Source organism: Pseudorca crassidens, chromosome 11 (assembly GCF_039906515.1).
Source record: "Pseudorca crassidens isolate mPseCra1 chromosome 11, mPseCra1.hap1, whole genome shotgun sequence".
NCBI lineage: Eukaryota > Metazoa > Chordata > Mammalia > Artiodactyla > Delphinidae > Pseudorca > Pseudorca crassidens.
This window is the reverse complement of record NC_090306.1, coordinates 79,407,961-79,425,847: the sequence shown is the minus strand read 5'-3', so window position 1 is coordinate 79,425,847 and position 17,887 is coordinate 79,407,961. Positions and strand designations below refer to the sequence as shown.

The 17,887-nt window shown below is 36.9% G+C and overlaps 1 protein-coding gene across 8 annotated transcripts in view; it reads right to left on the bottom strand.

The window, feature by feature from the left end:
• MRPL42 (mitochondrial ribosomal protein L42) overlaps positions 1–17,887 on the bottom strand; it is a 66,016-nt gene that overhangs the window by 22,986 nt on the left and 25,143 nt on the right. For 3 of the 8 annotated variants that reach the window (XM_067697530.1, XM_067697534.1, XM_067697531.1), the window contains one exon: positions 13,774–13,944. The exons of 3 other annotated variants lie outside the window; for them this stretch is intronic. Coding sequence is in view for 2 of the 5 variants with exons in the window: in XM_067697531.1 (XP_067553632.1) it covers positions 13,899–13,944 (46 nt within the window). In the remaining 3 variants the exon portion in view is untranslated. Of the gene's footprint in view, positions 1–13,773; positions 13,945–14,104; positions 14,248–17,887 lie in introns of those variants that run through there. 2 more of the 8 variants (XR_010932523.1, XR_010932524.1) reach the window with 1 other exon arrangement.

The following is a 17,887-nucleotide window of genomic DNA, read 5'->3' as shown; positions in this document are numbered from 1 at the left end:
ACAGTGACCCTGTTTTTGTCTGTGCTTCAACAAAATTATCAACTGGACTTGTTTTGTCTCATGTTGTGATGGTCTCAGAATAATCTTATCTGATGCTGGTATTCTGTGAGATTCTTATGCCAACAGAAAATAACATGGCCTAACTCTGAATGCCAGGTCAGATTCTGCATGTCAACAGCTGCTTTTTTCCCCCTCTTTCTCATTCATTACTCTCTGTCATTCACATATAAATTTCTTACCAAGTCCTATTAATTTTACTTCCTACATATCTCTAGAATCTGTCCCCTTCTCTCCATCTTCTTTTCTGCTTCTCTAATCCAGGCCATTATCATTTGTCATCTGAATTACTACATCAGTCACCCCACATTTCATCTTGCTCCTGTTCTAGTCCATCCTCTACCCTCCCCCAGTTAGCCAGAATGAAGTTTCTAAAAATATCACCCCTGCTTAAAATCTTCTTTGGTTACATTATCAGTCATGTTGCTAACATTTAAATGGTAAAATTAAAAATCACTGAGGTTAGCACTGAAATAAAACTATTCTTTTCTCCCTAAAAGGAATTAAGAAGGGTGGAATAATTTACTTTTACACAAGGAATCAGCTGAATTTGGACACTATTTTGATACGCCTTATGACTCAATACAAATCAACAGAGTGACATGACTGCTAAAAAACAATGCATTATTGACACCATTAGCAGAAGTATACTGTCCAGAACAAGAAAATGATGTTCAGTTCAGTTCTAGGTAATACATTTTAAGACATTATTTTTAAAATATGTCCAGAAGAGGGCAACCAGGACAGGGAAACCATGTCATATGGATAATCAGAAAAAGTGGAGCTTAAAGAAAAATAGGGATATGACAAGTATTTTCTAATATCCAAAGAGCTGTCATATGTAGGAGGGACTAAATATATTTTGTATAGTTCTGAGGACAGGATCAATTCTGAGAATTACAAATCATAGGAAGATTGATTTCTACTCAGTATAAGGAAACACTTCCTAATAATTGGAACTGTCCAATAATGAGTTAGCTGCCTAAAAAGGTAATGAACTCCTGGTTACTAGAAGCGTTCAAGCCAAAGCTGAATAACTGTCTGGAAAGAATGCTATAAAACAGGAGATGTCAAACCATCTGTGATAAAGGTACAGTTTTTTTAATCCATTGTGGTCCAATACTTTTATAAATTATAATAAAACTAAATTAGTAGAATGAAAAGAAAAAAATTAAAAGTACAAGCTCAAAAGTTTTATTACCTAATTCAATGAATATAAACTTAAATTTTAATAAATAGAATTAGAACAAACATAAAGGAAATAAAAAAGAATGATAAAACTTGTTCATTGAACATGTACATTTAGGATTAATATAGAAAATTTCTATAACTATTAACATTTTGTTGTTCTTCAATTGTAACTGAAAAAAATTATGAGTGAATTAGCAGTTTTCTAGATTAGCCCAATATATGCATACTTTGAATAAATACCTTGCATATTAATATTGTAAAGTTTTAATATTTTAAAACACCGTGTGACAAATGAGCTTGTTTCTTTCTTGTTAAAATATCTACAACAGGGCTTCCCTGGTGGCGCAGTGGTTAAGAATCCGCCTGTCAATGCAGGAGACATGGGTTCAAGCCCTGATCCGGGAGATCCCACATGCCGTAGAGCAACTAAGCCCGTGCGCCACAACTACTGAGCCTGCGCTCTAGAGTCCGTGAGCCACAACTACTGAAGCCCACATGCCTAGAGCCCGTGCTCCACAACAAGAGAAGCCACCGCAATGAGAAGTCCGCCCACCACAACGAAGAGTAGCCCCCGCTCACCGCAACTAGTGAAAAGCCCGCGTGCAGCAACAAAGACCCAATGCAGACCTAAATAAAGTTATTTAAAAAAAATTTAATCCAGGTTGGATTGACGACAATGGTACTTTCAGGGAATGATGTACATCTAAACTACTTCTATGAGATGTTTTAATATCATTCAAAAGAAAGAAGTGAGTTTAAAAATAAGAAACAAAACCTATGGCTCATATCATAAAAAAAAAAGAGAACTGAGTGTATAAAGGGATGATGATGGGAATGGAAAAGAGAGGTTTTAAAATAATTTCAGCATGCTCAAACTATTCATTTTTAACTTTTCTCCAAAATGAAGGGAGTGATCCTGTAATTTCAAATTTTATTTTTAATTCTTCATTAGTTGCCAGTTAGAACAATGTATCCTGTAAGCCTATAATTAAACTTAAATCATCTTTTGATGAAATAAATGGATACCACATCTATGAATTTACTGTCTGGACATTCTTTTAATGGAAAATAAAATTCTAAGCATTCTATCAAATTAATAATAGTTTGATGATAACTTTTTGCAGATGTGCAACATCAAGATAATCACCTCTTTCACTGACAATTGTTAAATTATGGAACATGTAATCACAATCTGTAGAAACCCTGTTCTTCCAGGCTTCTACATTTTGTTTTTGCCCTTTGATTTTACCTTCCACTGAAAAACACCTTGCATTCCTCCTTTGAGTGGACAAATTCTGAAGATTCAAATTCTGGAGATATCAAACAAATTAATAACTCTAGCTGGCCAATTTATATCTAAAAAGTTGGGCCGTTGCAGGGGATGCGGGTTCGTGCCCTGGTCCAGGAGGATCCCACGTGCCACAGAGCGACTGGGCCCGTGAGCCGTGGCCGCTGGGCCTGTGCGTCTGGAGCCTGTGCTCTGCGGCAGGAGAGGCCGCAGCGGTGAGAGGCCCGCGTAGCGCAAAAAAAACAAAAAAAGTTGGGACCAAGCTGGCTTCTTGCAATGATGCTAAATATTCAAATATACTCAATAGAATTTTCCCCCAGATAACCATCATATCTCAGCATGAAATCATAGTTCTTTATGATGTTTCCCAATTATCACATAATAAAGAGTAATTTCAAATTTATTGGATTAGCCTTTACATAATTTATAATATTTACTAAGTCACTAGCACACTTTAATTCAGCTGATGAGCTTTTTATACAAAGACTTTCTGAAAGAAAGAAGTGGTATGTTAACTTATATTCTGGGTCAAGGTCCTTAATTTAAGCAACTACTCCAGAATGTTTTCTTATCATTGCAGCTATTCATCTAATTGTATTCCTACTCAAAATTTCAAACCACATTCATTAACAATGTAATCTTTCACAGCTTTCTGTTGTTTACAGTTAGTTATGTTTGTCAGCAATGAAGCTGAAAAAGAGAATTCTTTGGACTTGTCTCTGATCGTCTAAGGCTGGGAGTTGGGGAGGAGAGGCAGCAAAAGGAGCAAGAGGTCAATCTGAGGGATGATGGAAATGTTCTCTATCTTGCCAAAGCAATCTTAAGAAGAAAAGAGCTAGAGAAATCATGCTCCCTGACTTCAGACTATACTACAAAGCTACCATCATCAAAAGAGTATGGTACTGGCACAAAAACCGACACATGAAACAGAACAGAGCCCAGAAATAAACCCACACGTTTATGGACAATTAATTTATAAAAAAGGAGGTGAGAATATACAATGGGGAAAAGACAGTCTCTTTAACAAGTGGTGCTGGGAAAACTGGACAGCTACATGTAAAAGAATGAAGTTAGAATGTTTTCTCACACCATATACAAAAATAAACTCAAAACAGATTAAAGACTTAAACGTAAAACCAGAAATCATAAAACTCCTAGAAGAAAACATAGGCAGAACACTCTTTGACAGGCACACGTAAAGATGCTCAACACTGCTAATCATCAGAGAAAGGCAAATCAAAACCACAATGAGAAACCACCTCACACCTGTCAGAATGGCCATCATCAAGACCACCAATAACAAATGTTGGCGAGATTGTGGAGAAGAGGAAACTCTTGTGCACTGTTGGTGGAATGTAAATTGGTACAGCCACTATGGAAAACGGTACAGTACGGAGATTCCTCAAAAAACTAAAAATTAGAACTACCGTATGATCCAGCAATTCCACTCCTGGGTATATATCCGAAGAAAACAAAAACACTCCATGGAGAAGATACATGCACCCAATGTTCATAGCAGCATTATTTACAATAGCCAAAATATGGAAGCAACTTAAGTGTTCATCAACAGGTAAATGGAAAAAGAAGATGTGGCATATATATATATATATATATATATATACACAATGAAATATTACTCAGCCATAAAAAGAATAAAATTTTGCCATTTGCAACAACATGGATGGACCTGGAGGGTAATACGCTTAGTGAAATAAGTCAGACAAAGAAAGACAAATACTGCAGATTATGACTTATATGTGGAATCTAAAAAAGTAAAAGAAATGAATGAATATAACAAAACATAAACAGACACACAGATGCAGAGAACAAACTAGTGGTTACCAGTGGGGAGAGGGGAGTGGCAAGACAAGGGTAGGAGATTAAGAGGTAAAAACTACTATGTATAAAATAAATATGCTACAAGGATATATAGTATAGGACAGGGAATATAGCCAATATTTTATAACTTTAAATGGACTATAATCTATAAAAAATTTGAATCACTGTGTTGTACACTTGAAACTAATATTGTAAATCAACTATACTTCAATTTTTAAAAATGTTCTCTATCTTGGGCTTCCCTGATGGCGCAGTGGTTGAGAGTCCGCCTGCCGATGCAGGGGACACGGGTTCGTGCCCCGGTCCGGGAGGATCCCACATGCCATGGAGCGGCTAGGCCCGTGATCCATGGCTGCTGAGCCTGCGCGTCCGGAGCCTGTGCTCCGCAACGGGAGAGGCCACAATAGGGAGAGGCCCGCGTAACGCAAAAAAAAAAAAAAGTTCTCTAGCTTGCTTGTGGTGGCAGTTACATCAGTGTATACATTTAACAAAGGTCATTAAACCCTATGTTTAAATATGTGCATTTTATTGTATGTAAATAATATCTCAATAAGGTGGATTTAAAAAATGGTTCTCCAAGAAGCAATCTTCCTCAACTAATCTAATCCTCAGTGACTGCTTCTTTTCCTGAACTTGAATGACGGTACTCAATTCATCAGTTGATTACTTAACATCTTATTCTGGCCTCCAATTGTTAAGCAGACCATGCTGCTTTATTGTTTAGCTCTCTCCCACACCCACCACACCCTTAGCTAACCAGTGTGTGTGTAAAAGAGACAGTATTAAAATATATGGTTTAATTGAAGGAAATTATCAGTTATTGAGCATATCAGTGAGTGATCATTCAAGGAGAGCTGGTTTATAAGTAAAAGAAATTGTCCGAATTTCTTCTGGGAAAGAAAACTTCAATTTCTCACTAAAAGCCAACCATACCATGTGCATTCAGCTCTGTCCTACAGACACGTGATGATCTAAACGCAAAAGTAAATCAGTTAAGATTAGTGATTCCTATTGTGATGGAAGGGTCATCATATTTGCTGCTTCTCTTTTCAAAAGGCAGAGTCTCTTTCCCCACTCCCTGAACCTGGGATGGCCTTGTGGAAGTGATGCTGAGCCAGTTCAAAGGCTTGGCCTTAAGAGACTTTACAGCTTCCAGTCTTGTTCCCTTGAGACCCTGAAGCCATGTGAACAAACCAGGGCTGGCTTGCTGGATAATGAGAAACACAAAGGTCCTCTTATTGCCCCAGCTGACAGCCATTCAATCGCTGTTGACATAGAGATGATGCCATCCAAGACTAGCCAGTCTCATCAACCCAATTAATAACCAGATGTATAAGCCCAGCCTACACCAGAAGAGTACCCAAAAGAACTGTGAACTAAGTTGTCGTTTTAAGCCAATGAGTTTCGGGGTAATTTGTAACTTAGCAATAAATAACAAATACTCAAGGATTCATACAAAGTTCTCTTAAAAGACAGACCAAGTAATTTTAGACACTTATCAACAAGTCATTAAATCCTTAAAAGAAACTGAAAGTGAAGGTTGAAGCTGCCACGTAAGGAATAGTTTTTCTCCCTGGAAATATTAATCAGAAAATAAGGTAAAGTGTCTCTGAATAGATAACTAGAATGAGTGAGGAAATAATCCAATGTTTTAATAGTAAGTGTATGATTTCAGGGGTACAGCCAGAGGAATGCTAGAGCTAGTTCACACCAACCTGTGAGATCCAATTATTAAATTTTCAGAAATTTTGTGAGCCAGTTGCTAAACCACTGGTAGATTAAATCAGCCATGATGAGTATACTTACACCATGGAAATTGGCAAGCACTCCCAATCAGAGCCAGTTGTTAAACCTTTACTAGTATACCACTGGGCACATCTGCTATTGGAGGCAAATTTCATCAGTAGGTGTATACATACATATATACATTAAAACATCCTTAGGGTTTCCCTGGTGGCGTAGTGGTTAAGAATCCGCCTGCCAACGCAGCAGACAGGAGTTTGATCCCTGCTCCGGGAAGATCCCACATGTCGCAGAGCAACTAAGTCCATGCACCACAACTACTGAGCCTGCGCTCTGGAGCTGTCAAGCCCACAACTACTGAAGCCCACGCACCTAGAGCCCATGCTCCGCAACAAAAGAGGCCACCACAATGAGAAGCCTGTTTGCCACTAGAGAAAGCCTGCGTGAAGCAACGAAGACCCAATGCAGCCAAAAATAAAATATATATATGAATTAATCTAAAAAAAAAAAAGACGATGACATTGGTTGGTTCTGCCATGATATATGACCTTGGGCAAGTCAATTAGTCTTACTGAATCTGTTCCCATATCTGTAAAATCAGTCTATGCCTAAAAATCATCTTTAAAGGTTTCTTTCAGGTCTACTATTCTATCTTCTATGATCCTAATGATGGTAATTATACCTGGATGGCAATGACGGAAAAGGCCAATGGGAGCAATTCAAATATCACACTGACCATGCTACTAACCACAAACTTTGCTCTAATTCAATACAAACTAAAGTGGTGGTATAGTAGTAATTAAATGTGTTTTGGGTTATGGAGGAGGAAGAGGTGAATTCTGAGTAGAGGGGAAAGAAGAGAAGGTCTGGGCAAGATATTTTATCAATCAGGAATGAGATCTCATCTTTGAATCCACAGTGGCTTGAACTCTGTAGGTGCTTAATAAAATTTGCTGAAATGATTAGCCCCTGAATAAAACTTTAGAAGATACTATCCTGCTGAAATGAAGTTCTACTTGAGATTACCAGGTGTAACAGTGAGATTTTACCTCAGTTTCTCCATCTAAAAACAAGCACTCATTTTTTAAGCAAAAATTCAGGCAATCATGACTGTGAAGTATTTTAGGCTTCCTGCAGGAAAATGTTATATAAATGTGAGGTGATGTTACTAAATCTAAGTAGATGCCTTTCTGCAGAATTAGAAAACACAGTACATACTCTTTCTGAGCATTTCTTCCCAGTGCATTTAACTGTTTAACTTTCAAAGGTTAAACAGCACATGAGAAAATAGTAAGGGGCTAATAGCTGAGCTGTAATAGGGAAAAATGTCTTTAGCATTGGAATATTTGCAAATTATTTTGGTAAAAATATTAGCAAGTAATTTTGAACTTCCGTGGAAAAAAAAATCTAAGAAATCATTCCCTTTGACTATAAGCAATGGAGACATTTATTTATGCCTTCAGCAAAAGAAATGGTTTGCTAACTTCTTGTGTTTATGCACTGATATCCAAGCTGACTCATTTCCAAATACACATCTGAAACTGGAAAAATATTCCTTGATGGAATTATCCCATCCAAAATGAAGGCACATGATGTCTTGTTTTCCTCTTTTCTTAAAAATGCTGGAATCTAATTAAGGTTGCTTCTGAGAATATGTGGAAACCACACTTTCTTTCAGGCATATCAGTATCATTCCAGTACTAATGTTACTATGTGCTTAGCTGCAGGCAAATAAGAACTAGAGCATAATGTGACATAGTCTTTAAGGAACTGCTGAAAAACTATTCCTAGGAAAAACCACAGACAAAAAATTCTCAAAATTCTACACAATTTCAGGAGTTTCATAGATAATCCCAACCCCAAATCCCATTTACAGAATCCTTAGGTTAAAATCTCTGCACTAGAGTAATTTCTTTTACAAATCATATTAAGATGCTTGTGGTACAATGAATGTACCAGGCCATATTAGGCTCTAGGGACATGGTGGTACACATAGCCACTGAGGGTCTTTGCAAGTCATGGAGTTTACAGTCTACTAGGGAAGATGGACATTTATCAAATAATCACACACACGCAAAAATGCCTAATTAAAAACTTTTATCAAGTATAATGGAGAAAAGAATTACATCTGATCTCTCTTCAGACACCATGCAAGAAAGAAGAGAATGAAGTGAAATATTTAAAATGCTGAGATTAAAAAATCCACCAACCTAGAATTCTGTACCCTGCAATATTATCCTTCAAAAGTAAAGGATAAATACTTTCTCAAACAAAAGTTGAGGGAATTTTCTGCCAGTAGATCTGCCTTGTGAAAAATGCTAAAAGAAGTTCTTTAGAGAAAAGTAAAATGATATAGGTCAGAAATGCAGATCTACACAAAGAAAGGAAGAGCAGTGGAGAAGGAATAAGTGAAGGTGAAATAAAAACTTTTTTTGGAACTTCCCTGACAGTTCAGTGGTTAAGACTCCATGCTCCCAATACAAGGGGCCCAGGTTCAAACCTCAGTCAAGGAACTAGATTCCACATGCAGGCTGCAACTAAGAGTTTGCATGCCACAACTAAGGAGCCGGAGAGCTGCAATTAAGGAGCCCATGTGCTGCAAATAAGGAGCCAGAGAGCCACAACTAAGCAGCCCACCAGGGAGCAACTAAGACCCGGCACAACAAAATAAATAAATAAATAAAAATAATAACAAAGTATTTGATTATGCATATATATGCTTGTGTATGAGAAATGAATGACAGCAATGATATAAGGGATAGAAGGGAGGAATTGGGGTTTTGTTATTATAAGGTTCTTGCACTACCCATGAAGCAGTATAGGGTTATGGGGTAGTGCAAGAACCTTATAATAACAAAATAATCCAGCAGTATGGGGTGGACTTGGCTTAGTTGCAAATATGTATTGCAAGCTCTACGGCAATCACTATAAAAGGTCTAAAAAAAAAGAAGTATGAGAAATATGCTAAGAGAAAACAGGATCATATAAAATTATTATTTAAAACCAAAGGCAAGGGCTTCCCTGGTGGCGCAGTGGTTGAGAGTCTGCCTGCCGATGCAGGGGATGTGGGTTCATGCCCCAGTCCGCGAGGATCCCACATGCTGCGGAGCAGCTGGGCCTGTGAGCCATGGCTGCTGAGCCTGCGCGTCCGGAGCCTGTGCTCCGCAACGAGAGAGGCCACAACAGTGAGAGGCCCGCGTACCGCAAACAAACAAACAAAAACAAAAAAAAAACAAAGGCAAAAAAGAGTAGAAGACAAAAATAAGAACAAGGGCAACAAATAGAGAACAGTAACAAATATGGCAGATAGTATTCCAACTGTATCAATAATCACTTTGAATGTCAATGGTCTAAATGCACCGATTAAAAGACAGACATTGTCAGAGTGGATCAGAAAACAAGACCAACTATATGCTGTCTGCAAGAAACCTATTTTAAACATACAGACACATATAGGTTAAAAATAAAGGGATAGAAATGACAACAACAAAAAAACAAACAACCCAATCGAAAAATGGGCAGAAGACCTAAACAGACATATCTCCAAAGAAGAAATACAGATGGCCAACAGGCACATAAAAAGAGCTCAACGTCTCTAATTATTAGAGAAACGTAAATCAAAACTACAATGAAGTACCACCTCACACTGGTCAGAATGGCCATCATCAAAAAATCTACGAACAATAAATGCTGGAGAGGGTGTGGAGAAAAGGGAACCCTCCTCCACTGTTCTTGGAATGTAAAGTTGTACAACCATTATGGAGAACAGTACAGAGGTTCCTTAAAAAACTAAAAATAGGGGCTTCCCTGGTGGCGCAGTGATCGAGAGTCCACCTGCTGATGCAGGGGACACAGGTTCATGCCCCGGTCCGGGAAGATCCCACGTGCCACGGAGTGGCTAGGCCCGTGAGCCATGGCCGCTGAGCCTGTGCGTCTGGAGCCTGTGCTCTGCAATGGGAGAGGCCACAACAGTGAGAAGCCCGCATACTGCAAACAAAACAAAACAAAACAAAACAAACAAAAAAAACCTAAAAATAGAACTACCATATCATCTAGCAATCCCACTCCTGGTCATGTATCTGGGGAAAAACATAATTCAAAAAGATACATGCACCCCAATGTTCACTGCAGCACTATTTACAATAGCCAAGACATGGGAGCAACCTAAATGTCCACTGACAGAGGAACAGATAAAGAAGATGTGGTACATACATACAATGGAATTTTACTCAGCCATAAAAAAGAATGAAATAATGCCATTTGCAGCAACATGGATGGACCTAGAGATTACCATGCTAAGTGAAGTCAGACAGAGAAAGCAGAATATCATATAATAGCACATCTATATGTAGAATCTAATTTTAAAAATGATACAAATGAACTTATTTACAAAAGAGAAACAGACTCACAGATCTTGAAATCAAACTTACGGTTACCAAAGGGGAAACATGGGGGGAGGTGATAATTAGGAGATTGGGATTAACATATACACACTACTATATATGAAATAGATAACTAACAAGGACCTACTGTATAGCACAGGGAACTCTTCTCAATATTCTGTAATAACCTATATAGGAAAAGAATCTGAAAAAGAATGGAGATATATATATATATATATATATATATATATATATATATGTATAACTGATTCACTTTGCTGTACACCTGAAACTAACACATTGTAAATCAACTATATTAGAATAAAATTTTTAAAAATTAAAACGGCTTTCAATAAAAAGTATCTACCAGGATGTTAATAAGAGCGTTCTTCCTAACAGGGAACAAACAGAAACAACGATTATGTCTAACAGTACGGAGTTAATTAAATTATGACAATCTACATTATAAAATAATATGAATCCATTAAATGAGAGTATTTACTGATATGGCAAAAAAAATTTATGATATTAAGTGAAAAAGCAAGTTATAAAACAACATGCATAATAAATATAATTTTTTTGAAATATATTTATGCAGCAAAACAACAAGAAAGAAAGGTAGCAAAAATGTTAGTGTTATCTTTAGCTGGGGCAATTATGGGTAATTTTATTTTCTATTTATTTAGTCTCTAATTTAAAAAAATAATGATGCATTATACTCATGCTTAAAAAGCAACGTTGGACTTCCCTGGTGGTGCAGTGGTTAGGAATCCACCTGCCAGTGCAGGGGACGCGGGTTCGATCCCTGGTCCAGGAAGATTCCACATGCTGAGGAGTGGCTGGATCCGTGTGCCACAACTATTAAGCCTGTGCTCTAGAGCCCACGAGCCACAACTACTGAGCCCGTGTGCCAGAACTACTGAAGCCCGTGTGCCTAGAGCCCGTGCTCTGCAACAAGAGAAGCCACCGCGAGGAGAAGACCGCGCAACGCTACAAAATGTAGCCCCCATCGCTGCAACTAGAGAAAGCCCGTGCACAGCAACAAAGACCCAACGCAGCCAAAGATTAATTAATTTAAAAAAAAGAAAAAGCAACGTCATTAGAAAAGTTAAGTAGCTCAATAGATACTAGTTAAGTAGATACTATGCTCCTTAAGAAGGGCCTATTTTTTGTTATTGGCCTGCCAAAAAGTATAATGCCTCTCCATATGTAGTAGGGGTTCAATAAATGCTTAATGACTAGATCGATAGAATGAATACAATAATGGCCTCACTTAATTTCACTACGTCATTTACTCTACTAGTCATTCTTACCTAAAGAAATCCACAAATTGTCTGTTGACTGTTAAGTCACTATCCTTTGGTTGAGGAATGTTCAAATTAAACCCTATGTGAGAGTGCCCTCTGGTGGTTTCACTGACAATGCTTTTTATCAATTTGAAGTGTGTTAATCCCCCGCACCAATGGAAAGAAATATGAGAGTAAGAACAGGGTAGTAAGATTTTCATGAAGCTAAATTTATTCCATTTAAAGAACCATCAGACTTTATGTACTTTTTAAATTTCTGAAAAAAACAAACTGACCTTTCACAAAGTGTTAGTGATAGTGGATAACAGGTTACTCCTCTGAGGTGGAGAAGCAGAGGGGAAGTGATAGTGGTGATGAAATACGTACTTATTCAGCAACTCATGAAGACCAAAATTCCAGGAACTACAATGTTAACTACAATGTAATATATTTCCAGTACAACAAGAACTAACTTAATTCTCCAAAGCACTGACATGTGAATGTGTGGTTTGGGCATCTTACAATTGAACAATCTCTATTTAGTAGATCCTTGTACTTAGAAGAAAATTTGTTATTTAATTAATTTAGTTTTTATTCTTCCTACTTTTATAACATGGCATATCTCAATCTTTGTAAAAATCTGGATATAAATCAACCAGAAAAAAACTATTTTCGAAGCTATGTCACCAAACACAGCCAGTTAATATTTCTGATTATCCAACTCTATTGACTTGTTTTTCCTTTGATCTTTCCCCCCAAATGAATAATATATTAATGAAAAGAGCATAAACCACTTAAAAACACTTCCTTTCTGTAATAGAGGGTGGCCATTATTATTTTCTTTACTCTTTCCTATTCACTATTCCTTACATTTTACTCAACACTTGACCCTTCACCTTCCTCTATTCAAAGAACTAGATTAAGCAATAGACTTTGAATGTGAAATCATTTTTCACACCAAATTTTAAAATATCACAAATATTGCACAAGTTTGAATAAAGCACCTTTTCACCTTCTTAATAAAGACTCCTCACCTCCTAAATAGAAATCACAGGGGCATCAATGCTATTAAGCATCATATATAAGCTGGTAGGGATAATCAACAGAATAGACTATTAACACTTTGTAAGACTACTTTAGTAATATTAACATTTTAATCACAGAGCTGTATGTGCTCTGAAGCAAGCATAATTTTTAAGACAGCCAGAAAAAAAATCTCAAAATGAATAATACAATATTCTTTCTAGGAAAGCACATTCTTGGGTGAAAGAAAACACCTCTTGTCATAGTGATGCCTTGTAAAAAAGGCTCTGGACAGTTTGGATCCTGGCTCTCCCACTTGCTAGGTAGGTAGGCTTCAAGTCACTTAGCCTTATCTGTAAAATGGGGATGATGCACCTTCTTCAAAGGATTATTGTGAGAATTTAATAATAATGTAAACTAAAGACCTAGCAGGTAGTAGAAACTGATTAAAATGTAACTATTTCCTAGAGCCACAAAAACGGAAACGTTGTAACATCTATTTTCTGTGTGGATCTCATGAGTTTCTTTTCAAAGGCAGTTTAAAACTCTTCAGGAGAATCATGCACGTTTTTTTTTTTTTTTGTGGTACGCGGGCCTCTCACTGCTGTGGCCTCTCCCGTTGCGGAGCACAGGCTCCGGACGCACAGGCCCAGCGGCCACGGCTCACGGGCCCAGCCGCTCCGCGGCATGCGGGATCCTCCCGGACCGGGGCACGAACTCTTGTCCCCTGCATCGGCAGGCGGACTCTCAACCACTGCGCCACCAGGGAAGCCCTCATGCACGTTTTTATTCATCATATTTATACTACTATTTGGCTGATAATGTAAAAGTACTTAATCATACCAGGCGCATAAAAATAAATAGTAGACTTTAATAACTCAAAAGGAAAATAAAAATAGGCTTCCGTAAATAAGAATGTGAAATCCAGAACTACTTAATATATATAAAGAAATACACATTCTAATATATGAGAAGACATTTTATTATTTTACTATATAACGTATTAATGAATATACGCAATTTGTATTTTCTCAAATGGCAAATGAGACGCAGGATAACATTTCTCTTTGATTCCTGAAAACCTCAATATCATCTGTCTTTTGGAGGATTCAGTTTCCTACGACGTCTATGATACCTTGAAAAGAAGAAAATATTTAAGATAAGATTATTTTAATACAAGTTAACTGTTTCTGATAGAAATATCAAATTTCTATTACCCTGCTGTTTACTGGTATTCAAAAAAATCAGTGAAACCTAATACACACACACACACACACACACACAGTTAGACACACCTCAGGTAGAAGATACTTCTTAATAATAAGTCACATTTTCCTGCTGTGAAAATTGTCTTCTATTAATTAAGCATTTGGAAAGTCTTTTTTTCAGATCTTGAGGTAGTTTCAATACGGCAATCTGGATGACTGTTCATTAAACACTGTGAACATGCAGAACGTGCTCTATTAAAGTTTTATTCAAAAGGGGATGATCAGCTCTAAATGGAGGCCTCTAAAGCTGCAAGATCATGTTTTTATAATAAAATATGATTAGTAATATGTATATGGAAAAATGTGCAATATCACAAAAATGGAAGAAATGCAAATTAAAACAGTGAGAAACGTTTTTACTTTTTTTTGCAATCACAAATATTTTAAAAATTATAATGCACAATCCAAGTATGAGTATGGTGAAGCAAGTAATATCAGACCCAACTGCTTAAAGTATTAATCAGTATAACACTTTTGAAAAACAGTGTGGCAATACTTAAAAAAATTTTTTTTAATAATCATAATTTTTGACCTAGTAATTCCTCTTCTGGAAATCTATCCTAAAGCAATAAGTAAGCAGTTAAAATATTAACTATTTTAATATTAAAATATTAATGGGGAAAGGGATGATACAGGATGCAAATTTATATATACAGTATGATAAAAACCATGTAAAAATTTATGTGAACTAATAAAGATTAAAACCATGTAAAAATTTATGCAAACTAATAAAATTTATGTATAGAAAGAAAAAGAGAAATAAAATGCATTGTTAGCAGTGACTAAGTGATTTCGCCATGAAGAACTCTTTCTTCTTCTCAACATTTCCTTATTTTCTTTATTGAGTTAAGAAAATGTCTGCACAGAGTACATTTGCTTTCGGTGATGAATTCTCTTCAAAAATTCCCTTAAGGCCAGAATCTTGCAAGTTGGTCTGAGCTAATTTTTAACTTTTTTTGCTAGTGTGGACATTCACTGTAAAGATCTCTACACCATAAATGATAAGACATGTTCTTATGCTCTTTCGTTGTTGTGATTAAGATGATCTGGGGGGACTTCCCTGGTGCTGCAGTGGATAAGACTCTGTGCTCCCAATGCAGGGGGCCTGGGTTCGATCCCTGGTCGGGGAACTAGATCCCACATGTATGCTGCAACTAAGATTCACATGCCACAACTAAGGAGCCCACATGCTACAACTAAGGAGCCCACGTGCTGCAACTAAGGAGCCAGCGAGCCGCAACTAAGGAGCGCACCTGCAGCAACTAAGACCTGGTGCAACCAATTAAATAAATAAATGAATTAAAAAAAAAAAGATGATCTTCAGTATTTTTTGCTTATCTTAAGGTTTCATAAGGCAACTTTCCTATACACTGTTTTTTGATATTGATTTTTTGACAAATTGCAAAATACAGAAATTAACTTAAAAAAATGAAGCATATCTATATATACTAACATGGAACCCTAAGCTGTAGAATAATACATATAGCATAATATCAATTATCTAAATAAACATTTCTACATGTACTTATATTGGCATTGAGAAAATTACGGTTTTCTTAAGGGTTCCAGTTATGTGCCAGATAATCAAGGTTTTACTAGTGCAATAGTATCCCTGAAAGGTGTTCTCTCAAAGCAGTTAGATACCAGAATAGGGGGGTTTGGGAAGTCACAAACTTACTGAAATTATTTATAAAAATTTTGTATATGTGTTTTTCTGGGAAGTGGATTCATAGGTTTCATCAGATTCTCAATGAAGTCTGTGGCCCTAAAAATCTAAGCATTATCCTATAAAAATATGATTCAGCTTACAATGCTCAACCATTTTCACTACCCAAGACTGACTGAAAATGCCTGAGACCCTGATAGCCCTAAACCTAACAAAGTCGAGCTCTGAAATATGCTCAATAAATGTTAAATAGCATTTACAGATTTCTTATCATGCATGAATGTCAATATATGCTATAATCACTCAGAAGCAAGCACCTGAATTTTAGGGTGCCCTTATAACTTATCATCCAAACTGGGATCCTTTAAAGAATAAAAACCCACTCTATTAATAATTAACAAAAGAGTTAAACTGAGACTGTCCCTGGGAAACCAAAACATATTGTTACCCTTCTTAAATTACACAATGACTCAGTGATATCTGAAAGATCTGTCTACAGTTCTTAGTCCAAGACAGAACTTCACCTCCTGGTTCACAATGCAGCTAGATGTTCAAATGTCTCCTACTCATGGTGGTAGCTAATTTTTGTTGCCTCCATGGAAAAATATTAAAGTAGTCCTTTAAATAAAGTCGTGCAGCTATTCATACATTTATAGAATTGCTTTATATTTCAGAAATTTAGAATTACTTTCCAGATCCTTCTTACTTTCTATCCAGACTTCTTTCAATCCTTCCATCCTTCTTTCTTTCAACATAACTTTACATTTAGTGGAGTTATGTTAGCTATTTTCTTTTTTAAGAGATATTATGAAAATCAGAATCATTCGCTCATTCATTTATTCATTCATTTTAAAGGTGTGGAGCATCTACCACATGCCAGGCACCAATTTTAGGCGCTAAGGTTTCTGTGGTACACAAAACATGACAAAATCCCCACCCTCATGGAGATTACATTCCAGTGTATTAGACAGAAAAACAAGATAAACAAGTTGACCAGGGAAGGCTTCAGTGAGTAAAAACGCAAAATAAGTAAGACAGCTATCTTTGCTGGTATCAGCAGGAAAAAGTATTCTATATAGAGTAAACAGCAAGTATAAGGGCTCTGAGGTAGAAGGAAGGGCATGTTCAAGGAACAGAAGAGAGGTCATGTGGCTGGAACAGAGTGAAGAAAGAAGAGAATAGTAGGAAATGAGAGTGGAAAGGTAAAAGAGGGTCAGATCACATAGGTTCTAGTAGATAATAGTTAAGGCCTATAGCTTTTCTCTAAATGAGATGGAAAGCTGTTGGAGGGTTTTCAACAGAAAAATTATAAGAACTAGTGGAATTTTTAACAGGATTACTCTGGCTGTGTGCTAAGAACAGACCACAGGGAAGCAAAGGCAGAAGTAGGGAGACCAGTTAGAAAGCCACTTCTATGAACCAGGCAAAAGATGGTGGCGTGTACCAGGATGATGGCAGAGGGAATGGTGATAAATGGTCAAATCCGGATACATTTTGGAGATAGAGCCAACAGGGTTTGCTTATAGACCAGATGTTGGGTATGAGACAAAGAGAAAAGTCAAAAATGGCACCAAGATTTCTGGCCCAAGCAGCTAGAACAATGGAACTCGCATTAACTGAGACAGGGAAGGCTGCAAAAGAAGCTGGTTTGTGAGGGACCACGAAAAGCTCAGTTAGAGACACATTAAGTTAGGGATGTCCGTTAGACAAGTAGGCCCATGGATATACAGGTCTGGAGGTGAAGGGACAGGAAGAGATAGATTTGGGAGCCAATGCAGATGGTATTTAAAGCCATGAGACTGGATGAGATCACTGTCTTAGGGAATGGGAGAGAAAAGAGAAGAGAACCAAGGACTGATCCTTGGGAAACTCCTAAATTTAGAGATAAGGGAAATGAAATGGAATCAGCAAGAGAAACCAAGATAGTATATGAACTTTGGGTACATAAACAGAGTTTCAACAAACTTATTAAGGTTGAATTAATGAGAAAAACAATGGAAAACTCAAACAAAACCATTAGGAACTCTGCCATATTGCTAAAATGATGTATTTTGCAAAGAATTATAATGGAAGGAATGCTCCACTGACTTTTTTATTTTTTTCATGCCAATTGAGGAAGACTGAAAAAAGGAAAAAGAGCTTGT